Genomic DNA, 22,158 nt, shown 5'->3' on the forward strand with positions numbered 1-22,158 from the left:
CTTTCTAGTTTCATAAAACATGTAACCATGTTTCCAATAAAAAATCCTGTTCAACATTTTGAAATCGTTCTGTATTTTCCTTTGGACATTAATGATGGTTGCATGAATAAACCCTTTACCTCTCAGCCGAGACGCCAGATCTCTGGAGAGATCAACATCCCGAGGACACTAAGCATCTTTAGAGCATATTACATGGCAGCTCAAATTGGAAGAAACAATTGACGAACAGTCTCCTTTATACACACGAATAAAAGTTGAGTAAATCATAAACAATAAATCTTTCGTTTTTACACAAAGTTCAAGTTATAAATACCGTTAGTGTGATTTGACACGTCCATAATTCATGACCAAACCTGAGTGTGAGCACATTTTAGCCTGGCTGACGCGAGAGCAGTGACACACTGGTCTGGTCAGGAGTCCGTTGTTGGTGCAATATTCGCACACAACTTTACTTGAGCATTGATTGGATTTTAGTTTGCTTGTTTGTTACCAAATGCTGTATTGCAAGGGAGGCTGGTGGGAGGAGCACAGGCTCATTGTAAATGGGTAGGTCGTAATTAAATCAATCGTAAAAATCAGACACACCGCTGATCTAATAAAGCTTTATTTTCTTACAAACGACCAGTTTCCCGTCTTCTTTTTTTTTTTCTTCCTAGGAAATTAAACCCTTTTTTAAAATTAATACTAGCATCTACATAATGGTTGTATTAATACTTCACAATATATTAAGTCTAGGGTTGTGTCCCCCTGGTCAGACGTTACTGATGCGTGCCAGATCTTATGCCTGGGAAGGTATTTTACGCATCAATTAACCACATTTGTAATAGCAATCTGGTTCCCGACGGCCCAGTCGACGACGTGGCACGCAGCATCTGAGCAGGGGCACACGACCTTGATGTTATGGTACACATGCATACGATCCAGGCTGTATGAGGAGCCACAGTCACCAGAATACAAAGACAGAAAAAGGAAGGGGGGAGAGAATAGTAGAGGGAGAGATCAGGGTAAGGAAGAGAGAGGGGGAAGTAGGGAGGGAGAGGGAACAAGAAGGGGAGAGAATATGAGAGGGCACTGCAGAACGACTCCTGTCCCAGTTTGAAAAAGGCCTGACGCCCCGCCCCGTATCTGACTCTCTCCAGAAACACGGACTGCATATGAACACAACCATACACATGCACACTTCCAACAAACACACACACAATCTTCCACCAGTCCTACATCTACTAGCCTGGAGAGAGTCTTTAGTGTTAAACGTGATTCTCTTTCACAGAAAGAACAAATCCACTGGGACATGAACAGCTACTGCAGCAAGCCTGGGGTCAACACGACAAACATTTATAATTATAATATATAATAATAAAAAGACATTCAAATACAGTAAGATTTTTTGCTTGTAAATACAAAACTACATGAGAAAGCATTAAAATAATATCTGTTGATCAGAATAACATATTATAAAAGCAGAGGTGCTTGATCAAAGTCCCTCTCTTCCGTTAGCAGTACATATGTATATATCAGCCATCCACTGCCTAGTAACAGATGCCTCTGAACAGGAAGCGCTTTCTCAGTGGGTGGGGCTAATTCTCCTTTCTTCCTGTCTTGGGAGGAAGTTCGATTCCCAGGATCCTGGAGAGTCGCCGAGAGGTGAGGGGTCACAGGCGAAGGAAGTCTCATTGGCCACTCCGACATTATCCGAGTAGCCACTTCCCTACCCTCTCCACACTCACTCTCCATCCTCTACCTGGCCATTTGGCGTCCAGAGATGCAATGGTGAGAATCTCATGTGGCCGTTCATTACGAGTCCGTTTCTCAACACAGTACACCAGAGGCTAATCCAGACCAGACCAGTCAAATTCAGACCAGCTTCATAGTTCCCTTTAGAAGAGACTCCCAAGTGCATCACTGTCTCGGTCTCTCTCTGAATCTCAGGGTTCCTCATGCCAGTCCCTGCTGAAAACACCGTGTTCAGTCTCTCTGGCTCCCTATGGCCAGCGTGTGTGAGTGGTGTATATGTCTGTGTGTGTGCATATATAAGAGTGTGTTATGAATGTGTGTTATGTAGTGTGTGTATGTAGATTATAGGGGGTGTGTTTATGTGGTGTGTGTGTACATGTGATGTGTGTGTGTTCAGTTGTGTTGCAGCGTGTTGGACTCTATGGGCGGGGCTGAGTCGTAAAGTGTGTCCGTGTCGTGTGTGGGTTCTCCAGCCAGAGTACAGGGGTTGGACAGAGTTCCCGCTCCACAGTCACAGAAAAACCTATGGAGAGAGAGATTGGAGGGGGGTGGGGACATGGATTACAGGACAGGAGAGGGCGTGAGAGAAAGAAAGATCCAAAACATAATGAAAACATAAATCTAAAAAGATTCTCGTCGAAAACTAGTTCTGACAGTCCTTAAATTCTTCTGAAACAAAACGGCACAAGTGGGACCATCTAGTTGGTAGTAAACGGTTGGTGTGGGCTACTCACCTATCGTGTCGTATAAACTCCACGTCGTGTCCTTGGTGACACTTCTTGATGCAGTTCACACAGATGGCGTTCCGGTCTGTCGTATTGCAGGTGTGACACCTGGACACACACAGGTCAAAGAAAACATCAGTGGAGTAACTGCTGTGTACCTGTGACTAAATGTCGTCTGTGTACTTGTAGGAGTCGTGCATGGGCTGGTGTGTGTGTGTACTTGTAGGAGTCGTGCATGGGCTGGTGTGTATACTTGTAGGAGTCGTGCATGGGCTGGTGTGTGTGTGTACTTGTAGGAGTCGTGCATGGGCTGGTGTGTATACTTGTAGGAGTCGTGCATGGGCTGGTGTGTGTATACTTGTAGGAGTCGTGCATGGGCTGGTGTGTGTACTTGTAGGAGTCGTGCATGGGCTGGTGTGTGTGTGTACTTGTAGGAGTCGTGCATGGGCTGGTGTGTGTGTGTACTTGTAGGAGTCGTGCATGGGCTGGTGTGTATACTTGTAGGAGTCGTGCATGGGCTGGTGTGTATACTTGTAGGAGTCGTGCATGGGCTGGTGTGTATACTTGTAGGAGTCGTGCATGGGCTGGTGTGTGTGTACTTGTAGGAGTCGTGCATGGGCTGGTGTGTATACTTGTAGGAGTCGTGCATGGGCTGGTGTGTGTACTTGTAGGAGTCGTGCATGGGCTGGTGTGTGTACTTGTAGGAGTCGTGCATGGGCTGGTGTGTGTACTTGTAGGAGTCGTGCATGGGCTGGTGTGTGTACTTGTAGAAGTCGTGCATGGGCTGGTGTGTGTACTTGTAGGAGTCGTGCATGGGCTGGGGTGTGTGTGTACTTGTAGGAGTCGTGCATGGGCTGGTGTGTGTCTGTGTACTTGTAGGAGTTGTGCATGGGCTGGTATGTGTACTTGTATGAGTCGTGCATGGGCTGGTGTGTGTACCTGTAAAAGTCATGCATGGGGTATGAGGTGTAGCTGGAGATCTTGTAGAGACATTGTCCTCTGCTCACAGCTTTCTCTATGGCATCCTGGTTATTCATTATCTTATTATCTGGAAGAGAGGCGGAGCAGATGATGAGAGCCTGTCCACTTGATAGACATTCCCAAAAGATCACATACCCAGAGATTGCAGTGACCATTAACCTTTTTCTATACAGTCTAAGCCAGCCATAGTCACTGCGTGTCTCACGGCAACCCTATTGGCGTCTCTCTGCAACAATCTGAATGAATGTGTTGTGCAAGTTATTATTCAGTCAGCTGAATGTGCTGCTTAATTAGTACACCGAACCATGGTTACGCCAGTAACCTCTAGTATCCACTATTAGCAGCTGGGACAAACAGAGATAATATTCCTAGGAATTTGACTAGAGCTGTTGAACAGAGTATGACCCCATTCCTGAAAGCAAAGACTCTCAGGAACACATACGTGTCTTCTGTTTCCATCTACGACGAACACAAGCTGTGTAGGACTCGTTAGAAGGGAGAGTGATGAATCTGCACAGAATGACTGGGGGAAATGAACTGATTAAAACCATATACTTCCTTCAGACTGAAATCTAACAAATATCTTTGAGCTATAACTTTTAAGATAAGGCCATATTCAAAAGATTCATAAAATTATTTAGTAACATTTGCGTCTAAAAGCCAAGTGTCCTACAATGGAGAAGGAAATAGCTTGTTTGTCCATGTTAATTAGTATCTATAAATATCATGTGTGAATTCATTTGAATTCTTGCCCCCCCCCCCCCAACCCCCTTTCTCCGACGGGTAGCCTAGGGTGGCTCGCCCAGCGAGGTTGTTTCACAAGTGGCTACTTCAGAAATACACTGACTACCAACTGGTCTGGCCTGTTAGCGCTATATTACCCTACCCTGTTAGCGCTAGCTACCTTTCATGGTGACGTTCACCCCCGAGGCGAGGAACAGGCCTCCGAAACGGTTGTTGAAGATCTGGTTTCCCTCCAGAGTTGCAGTGGCGTGGTTGGTTATCTCGATACCTGAGACAGGAAATGACATCCTCAACACAGGTGACGGACGGCAAGTAGGTTACAGTATTGACCAGTCAGGACAGTAAAGTTGATGTAAAATGTTTACACGTGGGCAGCTCACCTGCAGCAAAACCGTCAAAGATGCGGTTCTTGCGGAGCACCGGGTGGCTGTTGGTGCTGATCAGAACTCCTGCCTGGGCGTTCCTGAAGATATCATTCTCCTCCAGGAGACCTCTCCCTCCGTTGAAGATACAGATGCCTCCGTCTCTCCCGTCGTGGATCTTGTTGCGCCGCAGCGTGGGGTTGCTGTCCGTCTTAATCCACACGCCCGCCATGGCGTTGTCGAAGATCTCATTGTCCTCGATGAAACCCAGACCCGAGTTGTAGACCAGGATGCCTCCGTTCTGCCCTCCCCAGATCTTGTTGCGTCGGATCTTGGGGTTGCTGCCCGTCCTATAGACAACCAACAGTGTTAGTAAAACCGCCATCTAACATTAGTCAAACGTTATCGTGCGCACCGCGTGTCCTGCGTTGGACTGGCGTGTGAGGAGGCAGGACGTACCGTATTTGAACGCCGGAGTACATGTGATTGTAGATGTCGTTGTCTTCCAACACCCCATGCCCGTTGTCATAGAAATACACGCCAACCTGAGAGGGAGGAAGGGCGTTAGGTTGGACTTATAAACAATTTAGAGTTCAGACACTAATGAGACAGGCCTCCAATTCTCACAGGATACAAGAATTTCCCTTATGTATTTGTTCTTCCAACGAGAACGGTGAGAGAATGAGCGTGGGCTGTGTGTTACCTGTTTGCCGCTGTGGATGCGGTTCCTGCGGAGGACAGGTGTGCTGCCGGTGGTCACCCAGACGCCTGCCAGCGTGTTGCTGTACACCTCGTTCTCCTCGATCACACCCTGGCCCTTCTCATGCTGAACACACACACAACACTTAGCAACATCTCCTGAGACGCACAAGTCCAAGGATCTATATGAGAAAAATAGTTTGAAGAGTGTGTGTTTACCACGTAGATGCCGCCATGCTGTCCGTCGTGGATCTTGTTATGGCGTACAATTGGGCAGCTGTTGGTTCTGATTTGGATTCCTGCCAGAGCGTTGCCATGGATATCGTTCCCCTCGATCAGGCCACGCCCATCGCCAAATATGTACACGCCCCCTTGGTTACCATTAAAGATTGCATTGCCCCTAGAGACGGATAGAACGTCAACAAACAGCCCATAATACTGAGAGAGGGGTTAGTGTCTATAATTTCATAGAGTAGTTTTATGTGCGTGTGTTTCCTGCATCGTAGTGCAACTATGCGTGTGTATGTGTAACAGTATTGTAGGGGTGTGTGTGTACCGTATCGTAGGGTTACTATGCATGTGTAATAGTATTGTAGGGGTGTGTGTGTACCGTATCGTAGGGTTACTATGCGTGTGTAACAGTATTGTAGGGGTGTGTGTGTACCGTATCGTAGGGTCGCTGTTGGAGGTGATCCAAACTCCAGCGAAGTTGTTGGCGTAGATCTTGTTTTCTATAAACTGTCCCCGTCCTTTCTCATGCACATAGATGCCCCCTGTCTGGCCATGGTGGATCTCACAGCGAACCACTGTAGGGTTAGCATACGCCTTCACCTCAAAGCCTGCTATACGATTCCTGTGGATGTTACAACTCTCAAAATAACCCTGAGGGGAGAGAGAAATACTGTCAGCATTGCAATGTACAGCACCAATGTAAAAACCTGAGAAATGGTGGGTGAGAGGTTATAGGTCAGTGAGTTACCATGCCGTGGTCGAAGGTGAAGACTCCTACATCTCGGCCGTGGTGGATGTGGTTTCGTCTGATGATGGGGTTGCCGTGGTTTTTTACCCAGATTCCCGCCAATGCATTATTACTGATCTCATTATCCTCATAGATACCCTGCAACACATTATGACACCATTATCCTCATAGATACCCCGCAATATAGTCACATCATTATACCACGGCATTGTTGAATACTTGTTTCTCATTGGCCAGGAGGGCATTAAAACCAGAAAACGGGACAGTTGGGAAATACATCGGGACACCTTGCAATCATGATGCAATATGCTCATACAGCCGTGGCCAAAACTTTTGAGAATGACACAAATATTAATTTCCGCAAAGTCTGCTACTTCAGTGTCTTTAGATATTTTTAATTACAAGCATTTCATAAGTGTCAAAGGCTTTTATTGACAATTACATGAAGTTGATGCAAAGAGTCAATATTTGCAGTGTTGACCCTTCTTTTTCAAAACCTCTGCAATCCGCCCGGGCATGCTGTCAATTAACTTCTGGGCCACATCCTGACTGATGGCAGCCCATTCTTGCATAACCAATACTTGGAGTTTGTGGCTTTTTGTTTGTCCACCTGCCTCTTGAGGATTGACCACAAGTTCTCAATGGGATTAAGGTCTGGGGAGTTTCCTGGCCATTGACCCAAAATATCGATGTTTTGTTCCCCGAGCCACTTAGTTATCACCTTTGCCTTATGGCAAGGTGCTCCATCATGCTGGAAAAGGCATTGTTCGTCACAAAACTGTTCCTGGATGTGTTGGTACCATTCTTTATTCATGGCTGTGTTCTTAGGTAAAATTGTGAGTGAGCCCACTCCCTTGGCTGAGAAGCAACCCCACACATGAATGGTCTCAGGATGCTTTACTGTTAAGGTTGGCATGACACAGGACTGATGGTAGCGCTCACCTTGTCTTCTCCGGACAAGCTTTTTTCTGGATGCCCCAAACAATCGGAAAGGGGATTCATCAGTGAAAATGACTTCACCCCAGTCCTCAGCAGTCCAATCCCTGTACCTTTAGCAGAATATCAGTCTGTCCCTGATGTTTTTCCTGGAGAGAAGTGGCTTCTTTGCTGCCCTTCTTGACACCAGGCCATCCTCCAAAAGTCTTTGCCTCACTGCTGTGCATGCAGATGGACTCACACCTGCCTGCTGCCCTTCCTGCGCAAGCTCTGTACTGGTGGTGCCCTGATCCCACAGCTGAATCAACTTTAGGAGACGTCTTGGCACTTGCTGGACTTTCTTGGGCGCCCTGATGCCTTCTTCACAACAATTGAACCGCTCTCCTTAAAGTTCTTGATGATCTGATATATGGTTGTTTTAGGTGCAATCTTACTGGCAGCAATATCCTTGCCTGTGAAGCCCTTTTTGTGCAAAGCAATGATGACGGCACATGTTTCCTTGGAGGTAACCATGGTTGACAGATGAAGAACAATGATTCCAAGCACCACCCTCCTATGGAAGCTTCCAGTCTGTTATTCCAACTCAATCAGCATGACAGAGTGATCTCCAGCCTTGTCCTCGTCAAGACTCACACCCGTGTTAACGAAAGAATCAGACATGATGTCAGCTGGTCCTTTTGTGGCAGTGCTGAAATGCAGTGGAAATGTTTTTTGGGGATTCATTCGCATGGCAAAGAGGGACTTTGCAATTCATTTCAATTAATCGGATTACTCTTCATAACATTCTGGAGTATATGCAAATTGCCATCATACAAACTGAGGCAGTAGACTTTGTGAAAATGTATATTTGTGTCATTCTCAAAACTTTTGGCCACGACTGTACACATGCAAACCGTAACTTGCTACAGTTACAGAAAGCTAAACCAACAACCACACACACCAAAATTGGAAACATAGTAAACACAGGTCCAACGATGAAAAACGTAGCTAGCAAGCGATTTGTTTTTGCAAATACATACTTATTTTAATAGCATCTGATCTAGCGTGGTGAGTGATAAACAAATTTATCTGGTCGCTACTGTTGCAGTCACGATCCAAGTGGTGCTATGCTGTCAAATCCTTCTACATGTTTCTAGTTTGACCCGCTGCTTTCAGCATCTGATATATTTTTTTAAAATTCAGTTGCCATGTTGGCAGGTTTGCTAGCAACAAACTATTTAGCTAACTTCTAGCCTAGTGTTTGATATGCAATGCTATCTCCTCGTAATGAACAGTGTTGACGAGTGTCCTGACGAGAAGGCACACTCTTCTAGCTCTGCCAAGCAAAAACGGGCATCAGCTCATTGTTATGGATGTAGGCAAAGGAATGTCAATAGAAAACAGTTTAAACAAATGCAGCTACTTTGCTGTTATTCTGGCTGCAGAGGCCATGACTGTGTTAGCCGTAGCTAGGTGGCTAGCTAGCAAGCGAGGGATAAGAACGTTGCCAGCGAGCATGTCAACGGAACATAAAGAACCAACGACTGGGTAGCGAACTAATCGAATGAAAGACTAGATCATATCTCTAGCAACCAGAAGATGTGATAGTATGAATTAACTTAAACATTTAAATATCAACGAATACATTTCATTTCTACCAGTAAATGTGTGCTTTAACATTGTTTTCCTTGGCAACTGTGGTATACGCCTCTGCTCCTCCGTACATTACCTTGGCAAACGGACTCGGCTCCCCCTCGTCCAATATTTCCAAGGTAATGAACAGAACGTGGGCGTTTATCCCTTACGTATCCCCATAGATACCATGCAATACATTATTCTCATAGATACTGTGCAGGAATACATAGTCAGAGAGTTTTTTTTAAGAGTAATTAGTGGTGTGTATGGTTGGTGATGTGTTTGTTTACCTGTGCATGGTCAGTGATGTAAAGTCCAACGTTCTCACAGTCGCTGATGTTGCAGTGTTTGATGGTAGGACACGCCCCCTGGCCGCTCACACACACAGCCGAGCCCACTGGAGTAGAGAAACTACATTACCCAACATCCCCCACTGGAGACAAACTAAACAGGCAAAACACAGGCAAAACATACAAGCCCTACTGTGGACTGTGTGCACATTACCTGTGCAGGTAGATCTGATGATACAGTGGTCTATGTTGGGAGAACAGTTGACAGTGATCTCCAGACAGTGGTGGGCGTTGTGGTGCTGAGCCGACTTATCATCTGGGTTAAACTGAAGATGAAACAACAGGTTAGAGGGGAGATGTGGGGAGAGTGTGTGTGTGTTTGTGTGTGTGTGTGAGAGAGAGAGTTGGATCGGTGTTAGCAGCGTACCCTAATAGTCATGTATCCTACGTAGGCGTCCTCCGATCCCTCCATGAAGACAAACGTTGAGTCTCTGGTGTTCTCAATAACCACTTTATCAGACACCTTACCAGGAGCTACACACACAAAAAGAAAGGCAATTTCTACCACTAGATAATACAGACAGGCAGCAAGAGACAGACAGACAGACCACACACAGTACCTGCTCCAATCATGGTGATAGGGGATTCTATGTAGATCCACTCGTCAGTGTAGATCCCAGAGTGGACAAAGATCAGCCCATCAAAATGACTCTCCTGCACCCCTCCTAACGCATCTTCTATGGTGTCATAGTACTGGAGACAGACACGGTTACATCAAATCAAGCTAGAATGGAGCTGACTCGCAGCCATATTGAAAAATGTGCTTTCAGTAGACCATGAGTATAATTATGTGTCTCTTACCAGCATATTCTCCCTGCCTTTGAACCTCCCAGGGTTGCTGTAGAAATGTTCAGCAAAGCCTGGCTTCACATGGGCTCCTTTATACTGCAACACAATTTTACAACAATGTTAAAATAACATCCAGACAATGTCTGTCTAACCACACACACACACACACACACACACACCAGTATAATACATAGAGTAGCCAGCCAAATAGAACATGTAGCCAACCAGGCACCCCTGGGCCTGTCAGATTATTTTCTCCAAAAGCAGCTCTATTTTGGTGGCCTCTGGTACATTCTAATGTATTGATTCCATTTAAAATACACAGCCAAATGACTTAATACTTTAGAGAATTTACCTCCCAGATTGGAAAAATGTGTTGTGGTATTTTTTTTTAGGAAAGACATGACCTTAAAATTACTTTAAAAAAAATATGAATTCAGTGTATTGTTAGTGGTTTTGGATTTTGTCTAGTTCCAGGCCTATAGGATCAGGACTATTTTCTAAGAAAGAGAACATAACCTTTTTTACTGTTAACATTGAACCTTACTGTTAACATTGAACCTTACTGTTAACATTGAACTTTTTTAATGTTAACATTTAACCTGTCTTTTCTTGATTCGTCATATTTACAGTTTCACTACAATATATGAATTGTCACAATGTTTCTTCTTCAAATTCTGTATTTTATTAAAACAAACAGTACATAGCCCACATTCTTTTTTTCAGGTTTTTGCATTCAAAAATCACTTCTTTAAAAAAATAAATAATTGTCCACAACAATGCTTAAACCACAGCAGGAGACCACTTTTGAGGACTGTGAAAAGTCGTAAGACATTTTAACTTTAGGATGTAGTTACCCTTTAATTCCAGTGAGCACCTAGCAATAGGTTGTTAGCTTGTTTTTGTAGCGCACATACCATGGTAGAGTTGGAAAAACAAATACCAGTGGTGAAACAGTACACAATTATCATACTGGAGTAAAAGTAGAGATACCTTAATAGAAAGTTACTCAAGTAAAAGGTCACCCAGCAAAATACTACTTGAGTAAAAGTATTTGGTTTTAAATATACTTAAGTATCAAAAGTAGAAGTTAAAATGTAACTAATTTAGAATGCCTTATATTAAGCAAATCAGACGGCACAATTTTCTTGTTTTAAAAATGTACGGATAGCGAGGGGGAACACTCCAACACTATTTACAAAAGATGCATTTGTGTTTAGTGAGTTCGCCAGACTAGAGGCAGTAGGGATGACCACGTATTCTCTTGATAGGTGTGTGAATTTCACCTTTCTCCTGTCCTGCTAAGGCTTCAAAATGTAACAAGTACCTTTGGTTGTCAAGGAAAATGAATGGGTAAAAAGTACAATATTTCTATAGAAATATAGTGAAGTAAAAGTTGTCAAAAATATAAATTAGTTAAGTAAATATACCCCAAAAAAACTACTAATACTTTCAAGTATTTTTACATAAGTACTTTACACCACTGACTAATACCCACTGACTTGATGAAAATAATCATGATATCATTCTGCCAGGTAAGCTTGGACTACTTGTTAACATTTCATTGAGAAGCAGGGCTTGACATGGACTTTTTTTTTGCCATTCCGTTAGATTAAAGCAATGTTTGTTCACGAAGCAGCACGGCAGGAGAAACGTAGCACGCATTAAACTGAACGAGAGGCTCAATTGGACAAGTCATAATCAAATGGAGAGAAAATAGAACACGTGGTCGTCTATAACAATAAGACACTGCAGTGTCCTCTAGAAAAATAGGCTTCGGCTATTGGCCCAGATCGCCCTACATTCGAAAGAGAGAAAAAACTAAACATTTTCTGACCGGATATTTGGCGCTGCTTTGGTAAGACTCTTAGGTCTGTTTACATTGTTATCTTGCTTTGTGTAAATATTACATATTTATTTAAATAGACTAAAGCAAATGGGACTAAGTAATTTACTCAGAATGTCAAATATGCATTGCCCTGCTGTGCACTGCCTGGTCCTATTCTGATCAGGGTAATTGTTTTGAGAGTGATTTTTATTACTTGAATGAACTTAAATCTATATTCTGGTTGTCCACCATTTTTTTTTTTTTTACTTTCCCTCAGACAAACCTTAATGTCAAGCCCTGAGAAGGTTTATGGGAAAGCCTTTCCATCTACCAGAAGACTGTTTTCATTAGCATCATTGCTAACGGCCCCCCACACACACAGGAGCATTCTCGTTGCCTATTCAGTAAGCTGCAGGAAATAAAAATCACTGATGCATTCTGTTCATGTCGTATGATAAACTTGGGCAAATTAACTCATTTTCAAGACATTTTGTTGATTACCCCCTAAGGTCAATTTTTTTATATATTGTTGAAACCGTTTTAATGCCTGGATTCCGCGAGGGCCCTAATGATCATATTGGGACCAGAACGAGGCTCCCTGCTAACTATCGTTCCTGCAGTGATGAATCACCATCTTCCTCAAATGTTTTCATCATTTATCTCCAGATAATCGGGAAAAACCCTGGGCCTACCAGTAGCCTATGCAAATTAGGGAGACAAATGAACGTCTCTCTCACCGATGCGATTCTGAAGGGCTACACGGAATGACAAGAGTCAGTCCCTTTAGCACCACTGTCTGACAAGCCCCGTCATCATAGGAAAGGAAAACCTTTGGTTTACTTGTCCTGATGCAATACCATGGACCTATAACCACATTGCATGATTTATGACTGGCAAGGGTTATAGATCTGCTTTACTTAGTCAGACACCTTTTCTAAACGAGTCAACATTTGCTGTTCAATTGTCAAATCACAGTAAATAGTCTACTATCCACCACGACTCCGCGTGGCTGGCTATATGAAACATGCAATTGATTTATTTTCTATGTGCCAGAAAATAATAGTTAGACTAAGTGGTGGATTTCAACTCATCGTTACCACTTACATTACATGTGACGAGCAAATTCTCTCCCTCCTCAGTGTATAGAAATTTGACTGCAAACAAACACAGCGCACGCAAATTGTACCGGGAGGTGGGACAGACAGCAGACTTAGTTTCCCTGTCATCGCCACTGAGGTATGGGTCATCGCCCTCTGTGACTGACAGGCGCCTATCCTAGATCGCCAGAAAATGCATATCATTCATTCTAGCGGACTCGACAGACTAGCAAATTTAAACTTTAAAATGAAAAGGAGCCTAGTTAAAATGAAGTAGAAAAAGTAGCAGGCTGAAAATGATTATGTAACCGGCTAATTAACCAAATTCATGCGCTAATGGAAACCACTGACACACACACAGTCGACGCACCAGTTGTTGGAAGCTGTCCTTCCAGGGGTTGGGGTGGTCGTGTTCCTCAGGACTGACCTGGTAGAACTTGCCTGGCTCGGGGTGCATCATGGGACGGGTGTACTCAAACACCTCCATGTACAGACGCTTCCTGGACACAAACAGAAAAGGCAAAGGTCAACTTCAGGCATAGAGGGATGCACAAATCAACAGCCTTCATGTCAGTGTGGACCAATAACGATCGATAGTGACAGATTTTTTGGGGGGTGACATATCAGTCAACTACAATGGGCAAGAAAATGTGTCGTTGTTTTCCCTTCAGTATATATAGTCACAGTCCACTGAAGATTGTGTACCAGAGTATAGGGTCGTTGGCTAGCTGGCTGAAAATGTGTTGTTGTTTTCCCTTCAGTATATATAGTCACAGTCCACTGAAGATTGTGTACCAGAGTATAGGGTCGTTGGCTAGCTGGCTGAAACGTTTGTGTTCCTTCAGTATAGGATCACAGAAGTGTGTGTGTGTGTACCAGAGTATAGGGTCGTTGGCTAGCTGGCTGAAACGTTTGCAGACACAGGCTGTCTGACAGAGGTCCTGCTCCAGGAGGTATGAGAAGATCTTCAGAACCACCTCATCTGGAAGCTTCTGCTGCAGGTACTGCTCTGCTAGAGCCGCTACACACAGATTCCATTAGTATTAATAGATGATCCATACAGTTGTAGAAAGAGCCACGCAGACACCTCACGTCATTGACTAGTACGCCGAGACACACATTCTTACCTGGCAGGTCGTGGCTCCTGCCAGAGACCCTGGCTCGTTTGGCTCGGTGACCGAAGGGTTCTGTCGTCGAGGTGGACGCTCCCTGTGTCAGAACACATATCAGTAACACACACACACACACACAGCTACCTCCCCCAATGACTGAGACACTAACACACACACATTCTGTCTCTCTCACACCAATACTGTCCTCTACCATTCTCCCGAAATGTACACTGGTGCCAGTGGGAGTTTACACTGTTTCAAAAATAATGTATCAGAATAACATAATATATACCATCCAGCAGACACTTTTATCCAAATCGACTTAGTCATGCATGTATACATTTTACATATGGGTGGCCCCGGGAATTAAACCGGCAACCCTGGTGGTGCAAGCACCCTGCTCCACCATCAGAAATACAGGACCACAAACCAGTCCTTTTAAACCCATTAAGGGACGTGAACAAACACAGAATGGTGCTCTCTCTCGGTCTGACCTCCATAGCGGTCTTGCTGGGGCAGGCCGCTGCAGTACTGGAGGCTGTTCTCTTGGGCAGTAGAGACTTGCGTCGGAGCTGGTAGGGGCTGTTCCCAGCTGCAGGCCCAGACTCCTCCACAGCCACCTCCGCTGCTGCAGCTGGAGCCTCCTCATCTGCTGGACACACAGAGGACACAGTCAGAACAAAGCCTGACACATATAGGCTGCGTTTACATTGGCAGCCCAATTCTGATTTTTCCACTAATAGGTCCTTTGACCAATTACGTCAGATCTTTTCCATAGCTGATCTGATTGGTCGAAACACAAATGAGTGTGAAAAATATCAGAATTGTGCTGCCTGTGTAAACACAGCGCAAAGACACATGCATCTTCTCCATCAGCACAGTTCAACAGAAACACCAGCAGGCAGATGCCATTTAAACAACACTATCCACCCACACAGACTAATCACTACTGTAGTTGGTAAGGGTGTAAAGGGCTGATTAAACACACATTTATTAGTAATGACAGCTGATCAGTGTCATCCTAGTCCGCCTCTTCTAAAACGACTTTAGGTCATTCATAGACTGGGTGGTGTCATGATGTGTTTAATATATGACAGGGGTAGGCTATTGTATTACAAGGCTGTGTGGGTGACAGATTATGGTTGGTGATTGATAACTGCAGATGCGTCCCTGCGGTTTGACTACCAGAATAGGGCCTGACTGTGCCCCACAATGTCCTTCCCTAGCTGGCCACCGGCCTCTTGCCCATCACACTGCGATAACAAAGCCACAGCCCCGAAAAGTTGACCTGCGGGTAAACGGGCCGACCAGACCTGCACCGACGAGTCAAAACTCAACTACGTAGGTACTACTGTTCGCTAGTAAATCTGCCAGGTAAACAAACACAGCTAGCTAGCCAACGTTAGCGCTCAGTTAGACATAACTGGTTAGCTTAACTAGGTAGTTAGATTGCTGAATTAAAATGCCTGATGAGTGTGAGCCACGCAGTTAACTAGCTGGTTGACTGCTTAACAGGAAAATGTACTTGTCTAAATTGCGGCTGATCGTTCATCGCTGAAGTAGACATTCATAGCTAGTCGTTAGCGAGCGAAAGTAACTCGCTAGTTACTGGAGTATGGGCAGCACACCCCAAAAATGTCAGTTCAAAATACAACGCAGATTAATTTAGTCAGAAGCCGATGATAGCTAGCTAGTAACGTTACTGCCATGCCCATGAACATTCACAATCTGCCAAAGTCGGTGGGTTCGCCTTGGTCGACGTTATGGATGGCTGCATAGTTATATGGGCTAGTTAACGTCAGCTAGTCAACGCGTTAGCGAACTACGCAGCAGGGAAAGCACTCTACCCCCCCAAGCCCCACTGGTAGCCACAGTCACTCAAGCCAAACAAAGCGCGGCCTGTGCCACAGAGGTACAAGCCTCGGCTTTGCCTAAATAACACTCTCGTTCCAGGCAGCTGAGGCTGGGGTCACTGTGGAGCCTTGCAGTCCTGACACGACTACAGCCCTACAGTGCTCTGGCGATGGTCCCTCTCACCTCGGTCCCCCTCGTTCCGGTCGGGCTGCACCGGGCGCGGCCTTGAGACTCGCCTGGGTCTCCGGTTGGTGGCTCTGACGGAGTTCATTTTTTGGAGAGTCTGTTGTTAAAATACAGAACGCTTTCCTCGACCATCCGCTTCACGCTTTAACACCAGGCCTCGACTACAACCCGGTGAGCCTCTCTCTCAAACCACCCTGCGCGCTAACTATCTACCCGGGTGTAGTTAGTGTTTTTCGGACTGCTCGCTACCAGCTCCGTATCTAGCAGGAGGAGCCATTAACTCACACAGGGACAGTCGGAAAAAACACTGGAGGATGTCTGCCACCAATCACACCCTTGGCTCACAGCGACCTCCTGTGGCCAAGCATACACAGGTCCTCTTGAGAACGCTGCCCTCGTGTAGCTTGGAGTGCAGACTTTGGCTACAACGCTACACAACACACCTGAATAAATCAAGGTCTTGTGGAGCAGTTGCTTAGCTGAATCAAGTGTGATAAAGCAGGAGGGGAGGGGAGAGTGGGGATCCCTGCTTTGCATAGCCGCTGGGCGTTTTTGGTTAGGATAACCACACAACAGAGGCAGTGGGCCAGAACCAAACATACGGATATAACCCAGGATAGGCAGTGGGCCAGAACCAAACATATGGATACAACCCAGGATAGGCTACAGGATAGTAGAGTGGGCACGCTGGTCAGTAAAAGCAATGGTCTGTAACATAATTGATATACTTGAGGGCAAAACCAGCTATCTCCAGCCTGGTGCTGTAGCACTTGTATGTGTGCTACTGCCATGCTCAAGATCATGTTTTATGGCATTCGCTTGCGCAGATGTTGCTTGTTAATGGGTAAGTGGCTACTGTGCTGCACACTACACCTAGTCGCCTGGTTGTGAATCTGATCACCAGGGGACGGTCTAGAAATATGGTGCAATGTTGCCCTCTAGTCGTCCTTTGATGTGTACATAATAATACACTGAACAAAAATATAAACGCAACAATTTCAACGGTTTTACTGAGTTACAGTTCATAGAAGGAAATCAGTCAATTGAAATACATTCATTAAGCCCTAATCTATGGAATTCACTTACCTGAGAATACAGATATGCATCTGTTGGAAGTCTGTCCCCAAACAATTTGATTTGCTGGTTTTAAGCATTAAACTTTCATATAGCTCTTTGTTGACTGTTGCTGGGTGCTATCGTCCTCCATCAGCACCGGCCTGTACCCTACCTGCCCTAAACTCTCTCCTGGCCCCTTACACTAAATCTGAATCTGTCCTGCTAGGTGACCTGAACTGGGATATGCTTAAACCACCTGACCAAATCCTAAAGCCATGGGACTCTCTAAATCTATCTCAGATTATTACCAGTCCCACAAGGTATGACTCCAAACACCCAGAGAAGGCTACTCTCCTCAATGTTATCCTCACAATTAATCCTGATAGGTATCAGTCTGGTGTTTTCTGTAATGATCTTAGTGATCACTGTTTTACAGCCTGTGTTCGTAATGGCTGCTCAGTGAAATGACCTGTACTGATTTGTCATAGACACTTGGTAAAAAACTTTAATGAGCAAGCCTTCCTTCATGAACTGGCCTCTGTAAATTGGTACAGAATTAGCTTGATCCCCTCTGTCGAAGACGCTTGAATCTTCTTATTTTTTTTTTGGATTTTCAGTGGTGTTGTTAACAAACACACCCCCATAAAGGAAATGAGAATTAAAACCAGGTTCAACCCCTGGTTCGACCATGATCTTGCAGAGTTACTTCACCTCAAAAATTGCATTTGGCGAAAGGCTCAGCACACGCATACTCAGGCTGACTGGCTGTCGTTCTGGCAAATAATATATAAGTGCACATATATAAGGCTGTCCGGAAGGCCAAAGTTAGTTACTTTAAGGAGCAGTTCTCTCTCTGTGGGTCTAAACCCAAGAAGTTCTGGAAAACAGTTAAAGACCTGGAGTATAAACCCTCCTCATCACAGCTGCCCATGTCCCTTAATGTTGATGATGTGTTTGTTACTGACAAGAAGCACATGGCTGAGCTCTTTAATCACCACTTCATTAAGTCAGAATTCCTATTTGACTAAGCCATGCCTCCTTGCCCGTCTAACATTTCCTCATCTCCCACCCCTTCTAATGCGACTATCCCCGATGCTTCTCCCTCTTTTCCCCCTGCCCTGCTACGAAGTTTCTCCCTGCACGCAGTCACTGATCCCAAGGTGCAAAAGGAGCTCCTTAAACTTGACCTCAAAAAAACATCTGGGTCAGATGGTTTAGACCCTTTCTTCTTTAATGTTGCTGCCCCTATCATCACCAAGCTTGTCTCTGACATTTTAAACCTGTCTCCTTTCCGGGGAGGTTCCCATTGCTTGGAAGGCAGCTACGGTTCATCTTTTATTTAAAGGGGGAGATCAAGCTGATCTTAACTGTTATAGGTCTATTTCTATTTTGCCCTGTTTATCAAAAGTATTGGAAAAACTTGTCAATAATCAACTGACTGGCTTTCTTGATGTCTATAGTGTTCTCTCGGGTATGCAATCTGGTTTCCGCTCAGGTTATGGATGTGTCACTGCAACCTTCAAGGTTCTCAATGAATGTCACCATTGCCCTTGATTCTAAGCAATGTTGTGCTGCTATTTTTATTTTCTTGGCCAAAGCTTTTGATACGATAGACTATTCCATTCTTGTGGGTCGGCAAAGGAGTATTGATGTCTCTGAGGGGTCTTTGGCCTGGTTTGCTAACTACCTCTCTCAAAGAGTACAGTGTATAAAGTCAAAACATCTGCTGTCTCAGCCACTGCCTGTCACCAAGGGAGTACCCCAAGGCTTAATCCTAGGCCCCACATTCTTTTCAATTTACATCAACAACATAGCTCAGGCAGTAGGAAGCCCTCTCATCCATTTATATGCAAATTATACAGTCTTATACTCAGCTGTCCCCTCCCCGGATTTTGTGTTAAACGCTCCACAACAAAGCTTTCTTAGTGTCCAACAAGCTTTCTCTACCCTTAACCTTGTTCTGAACACCTCCAAAACACAGGTCATGTGGTTTGATAAGGAGAATGCCCCTCTCCCCACAGGTGTGATTACTACCTCTGAGGGTTTAGAGCTTGAGGTAGTCACCTCATACAAGTATTTGGGAGTATGGCTAGACAATACACTGTCCTTCTCTCAGCACATATCAAAACTGCAGGCTAAAGTTAAATCTAGACTTGGTTTCCTCTATCGTAATCACTCCTCTTTCACCCCAGCTGCCAAACTAACCCTGATTCAGATGACCTTCCTTCCCATGCTAGATTACGGAGACGTACTTTATAGATCGGCAGGTAAGGGTGATCTTGAGCGGCAAGATGTTCTTTACCATTTGCCACCAAAGCTCCTTATAGGACACATCACTGCACTCTATACTACTCTATAAACTGGTCATCTCTGTATACCCGTCACAAGACCCACTGGGGTTATTTATAAAACCCTCTTAGGCCTCACTCCCCCCTATCTGAGATATCTACTGCAGCCCTCATCCTCCATTTACAACACCCGTTCTGCCAGTCACATTCTGTTTAAGGTCCCCAAAGCACACACATCCCTGGGTTGCTCCTCTTTTCAGTTCGCTGCAGCTAATGACTGGAACGAGCTGCAACAAACACTCAAACTGGACAGTTTTCTCTCAATCTCTTCATTCAAACTCAATCATGGACACTCTTACTGGCAGTTGTGGCTGCTTTGTGTGATGTATTGTTGTCTCTACCTTCTTGACATTTGTGCCTTTGTCTGTGCCTAATAATGTTTGTACCATGTTTTGTGCTACTACCATGTTGTCTTGCTACCATGTTGTTGTTATGTTGTGTTGCTAACATGCTGTGTTGTCATGTGTTGCTGCCTTGCTATGTTGTCATCATTAGGTCTCTCTTTATGTAGTCTTGTGTTGTTTCTTGTCGTGATGTGTGTTTTGTCCCATATTTATATTGTTTTTTAGTTTTTTTAAATCCCAGCCCCCGTCCCCGCAGGAGGCCTGTTGCATTTTGGTAGGCCGTCATTGTAAGTAGGAATTTGTTATTAACTGACTTGCCTAATTAAATAAAGGTTCAATACATTTTAAAAAAACGTTAAAAAAAAGGTAGGGACGAATTGTGTACAGATCCTTGCATCATGGGGCTGTGCGTTATCGTGCTGAAACATGAGGTGATGCGGCAGATGAATGGCACGACAATGGCCCTAAGGATCTCGTCACGATATCTCTGTGCATTCAAATTGCAGTAGATAAAATGCAATTGTGTTCGTTGTCTGTAGCTTATCCCTGCCCATATCATAACCCCACCACCACCATGGGGCACTCTGTTCACAACGTTGACATCAGAAAAGCGCTCGACCACACCACGCCATACACGCTGTCTGCCGTCTGACCGGTACAGTTGAAACTGGGACTAATCTGTGAAGAGCACATTTCTCCAGCGTGCCAATTGAGCATTTGCCCACTGAAGTAGGTTACGGTGCCAAACTGCAGTCTGATAAAGACCCTGGTGAGGACGACGAGCACGCAGATGAGCTTCCCTGAGACGGTTCCTGGCGCTTTATGCAGAAATTCTTCAGTTGTGCAAACCCACTGTTTCAACAGCTGTCCGAGTGGCTGGTCTCAAACGATCCCGCAGGTGAAGAAGCCGGATGTGGAGGCCCTGGGCTGGCGTGGTTACACGTGGGGCCGGTTGGTCTGCGGTTGTGAGGCCAGTTGGTCGTACTGCCAAATTCTCTAAAATTATGTTGAAGGCGGGTTATGGTAGAGAAATGAACATTACATTCTCTGGCAACAGCTCTGGTGGACATTCCTGCAGTCAGCATGCCAATTGCATGCTCCCTCAATTTGAGACATCTGTGGCGTTGTGTTGTGTGACAAAACGGCACATTTTAAAGTAGCCTTTTATTGTCCCCAGCACAAGGTGCACCTGCGTAATATTCATGCTGTTTAATCAGCTTCTCGATATGCCACACCAGTCAGGTGGCTGTACTATCTTGCCAAAGGAGAAATGTTCACGAACAGGGATGTAAATACATTTGTGTACATCATTTGAGAGAAACAAGCTGTTTGCATATGGAACATTTCTGGGATCTTTTATTTCAGCTTGTGAAATAAACACTTTACATGTTGCGTTTAGATGTTTGTTCAGTATAATTTGGTGGGTGCTTATATTTGTCCTATTAATACACGTGTGATTTTGAAATGTGTTTTTTTTCATTTCTGAGTGGGGTCACAGGCAGTATCAACGCCGACCCTGGAGCAATTTAGGGTGTAGTTCCTTGCTCAAGGGCACACCGGCAGAATTGTCACCTTGTCGGCTCGGGGATTCAAACTAGCGACCTTTTGGTACTGGACTAACGCTCTAATCGCTAGGCTACCCCGCTGCCCTGGTAGGTGGTAAGTGGTAGTAGCTAGGCCTAGGGACTGGGGGTTGATTTGGGACTGGGCATCAGAGTGTTTTTCCACATTCAGGTGGACTCATGGACCTGCCTTGCACCTGCAACCTTGAAATAACATCTTTGGAGTGTGTGTGTGTTTGATACACTGTGTGTGTGTTTGATACACTGTGTGTGTATGAGGCATATCTACCAGCATTTTCCGTCCTCATGATAAACCGGCTGCGTGCAGCTGTGTAACCTCCTCTCACTCGCTCTATCTCTCTCTCTCTCACACACACACACAGGCACACAGGCACACAGGCACACACACACAGAAGGGTTGGGAGATTGGTCTTTGTCCTTGAACAATTTGGATGTGCTGAAGGACAGAATGTTTCTGATAACACAAGAAATGAATCAAGTACATGTGCGTGTGTGGGTGAGGGTTAGTTTTGGCTTCTCTCTGTGCTGCCAGTACACACTACACCTAACATTTAAACTTTCTAGGCTAAATTAGGCGCATCTCCAAAACTCGAAGCACCTCAAATACTTTGGAGTTGCATTTGACCCGGGTTTGCAAACAACAACAAACACAAACATTATAACTTTATATATCTCTTAAAAACATTAAACATATCTTGAACTTTATATTGAGAAGACAGGGGAAATGTGAACCGCCAAACCTTCGCTCCCAATGGGCTTGGGAGGCGAAGGTTGAGTCATGCGTCCTCCAAAACACGACCCGCCAAACCTTCGCTTCTTAACACCCGCCAGCTTAAC

General features: G+C 44.9%; 1 protein-coding gene across 4 annotated transcripts; it reads right to left on the reverse strand.

Moving 5' to 3' along the window:
• Positions 1-588: 588 nt before the first annotated feature.
• LOC110491391 (F-box only protein 11) lies at positions 589-16,303 on the reverse strand. Of its 4 annotated transcripts, none has more exons than XM_036946174.1 (21): positions 15,988-16,303; positions 14,445-14,602; positions 13,966-14,047; positions 13,715-13,859; positions 13,209-13,338; positions 9,926-10,009; positions 9,685-9,817; positions 9,492-9,598; positions 9,279-9,390; positions 9,065-9,171; positions 6,225-6,362; positions 5,910-6,127; positions 5,465-5,645; positions 5,250-5,372; positions 5,006-5,091; positions 4,565-4,896; positions 4,345-4,452; positions 3,883-3,963; positions 3,399-3,507; positions 2,469-2,567; positions 589-2,257 (listed from the first exon to the last, which is right to left on the reverse strand). In XM_036946174.1, exons 1-21 carry the CDS (start codon positions 16,073-16,075, stop codon positions 2,128-2,130), a joined length of 2,751 nt encoding a protein of 916 aa, XP_036802069.1. In that variant the 5' UTR covers positions 16,076-16,303; the 3' UTR covers positions 589-2,127. The 4 variants fall into 4 exon arrangements, with proteins under 4 accessions (XP_036802069.1, XP_036802070.1, XP_036802071.1 ...); XM_036946175.1 differs by having other exon boundaries at positions 14,445-14,599; positions 15,988-16,302; XM_036946176.1 differs by lacking the exon at positions 3,883-3,963.
• Positions 16,304-22,158: the final 5,855 nt, after the last annotated feature.

This window comes from Oncorhynchus mykiss, chromosome 16, assembly GCF_013265735.2.
Source record: "Oncorhynchus mykiss isolate Arlee chromosome 16, USDA_OmykA_1.1, whole genome shotgun sequence".
Lineage (NCBI taxonomy): Eukaryota > Metazoa > Chordata > Actinopteri > Salmoniformes > Salmonidae > Oncorhynchus > Oncorhynchus mykiss.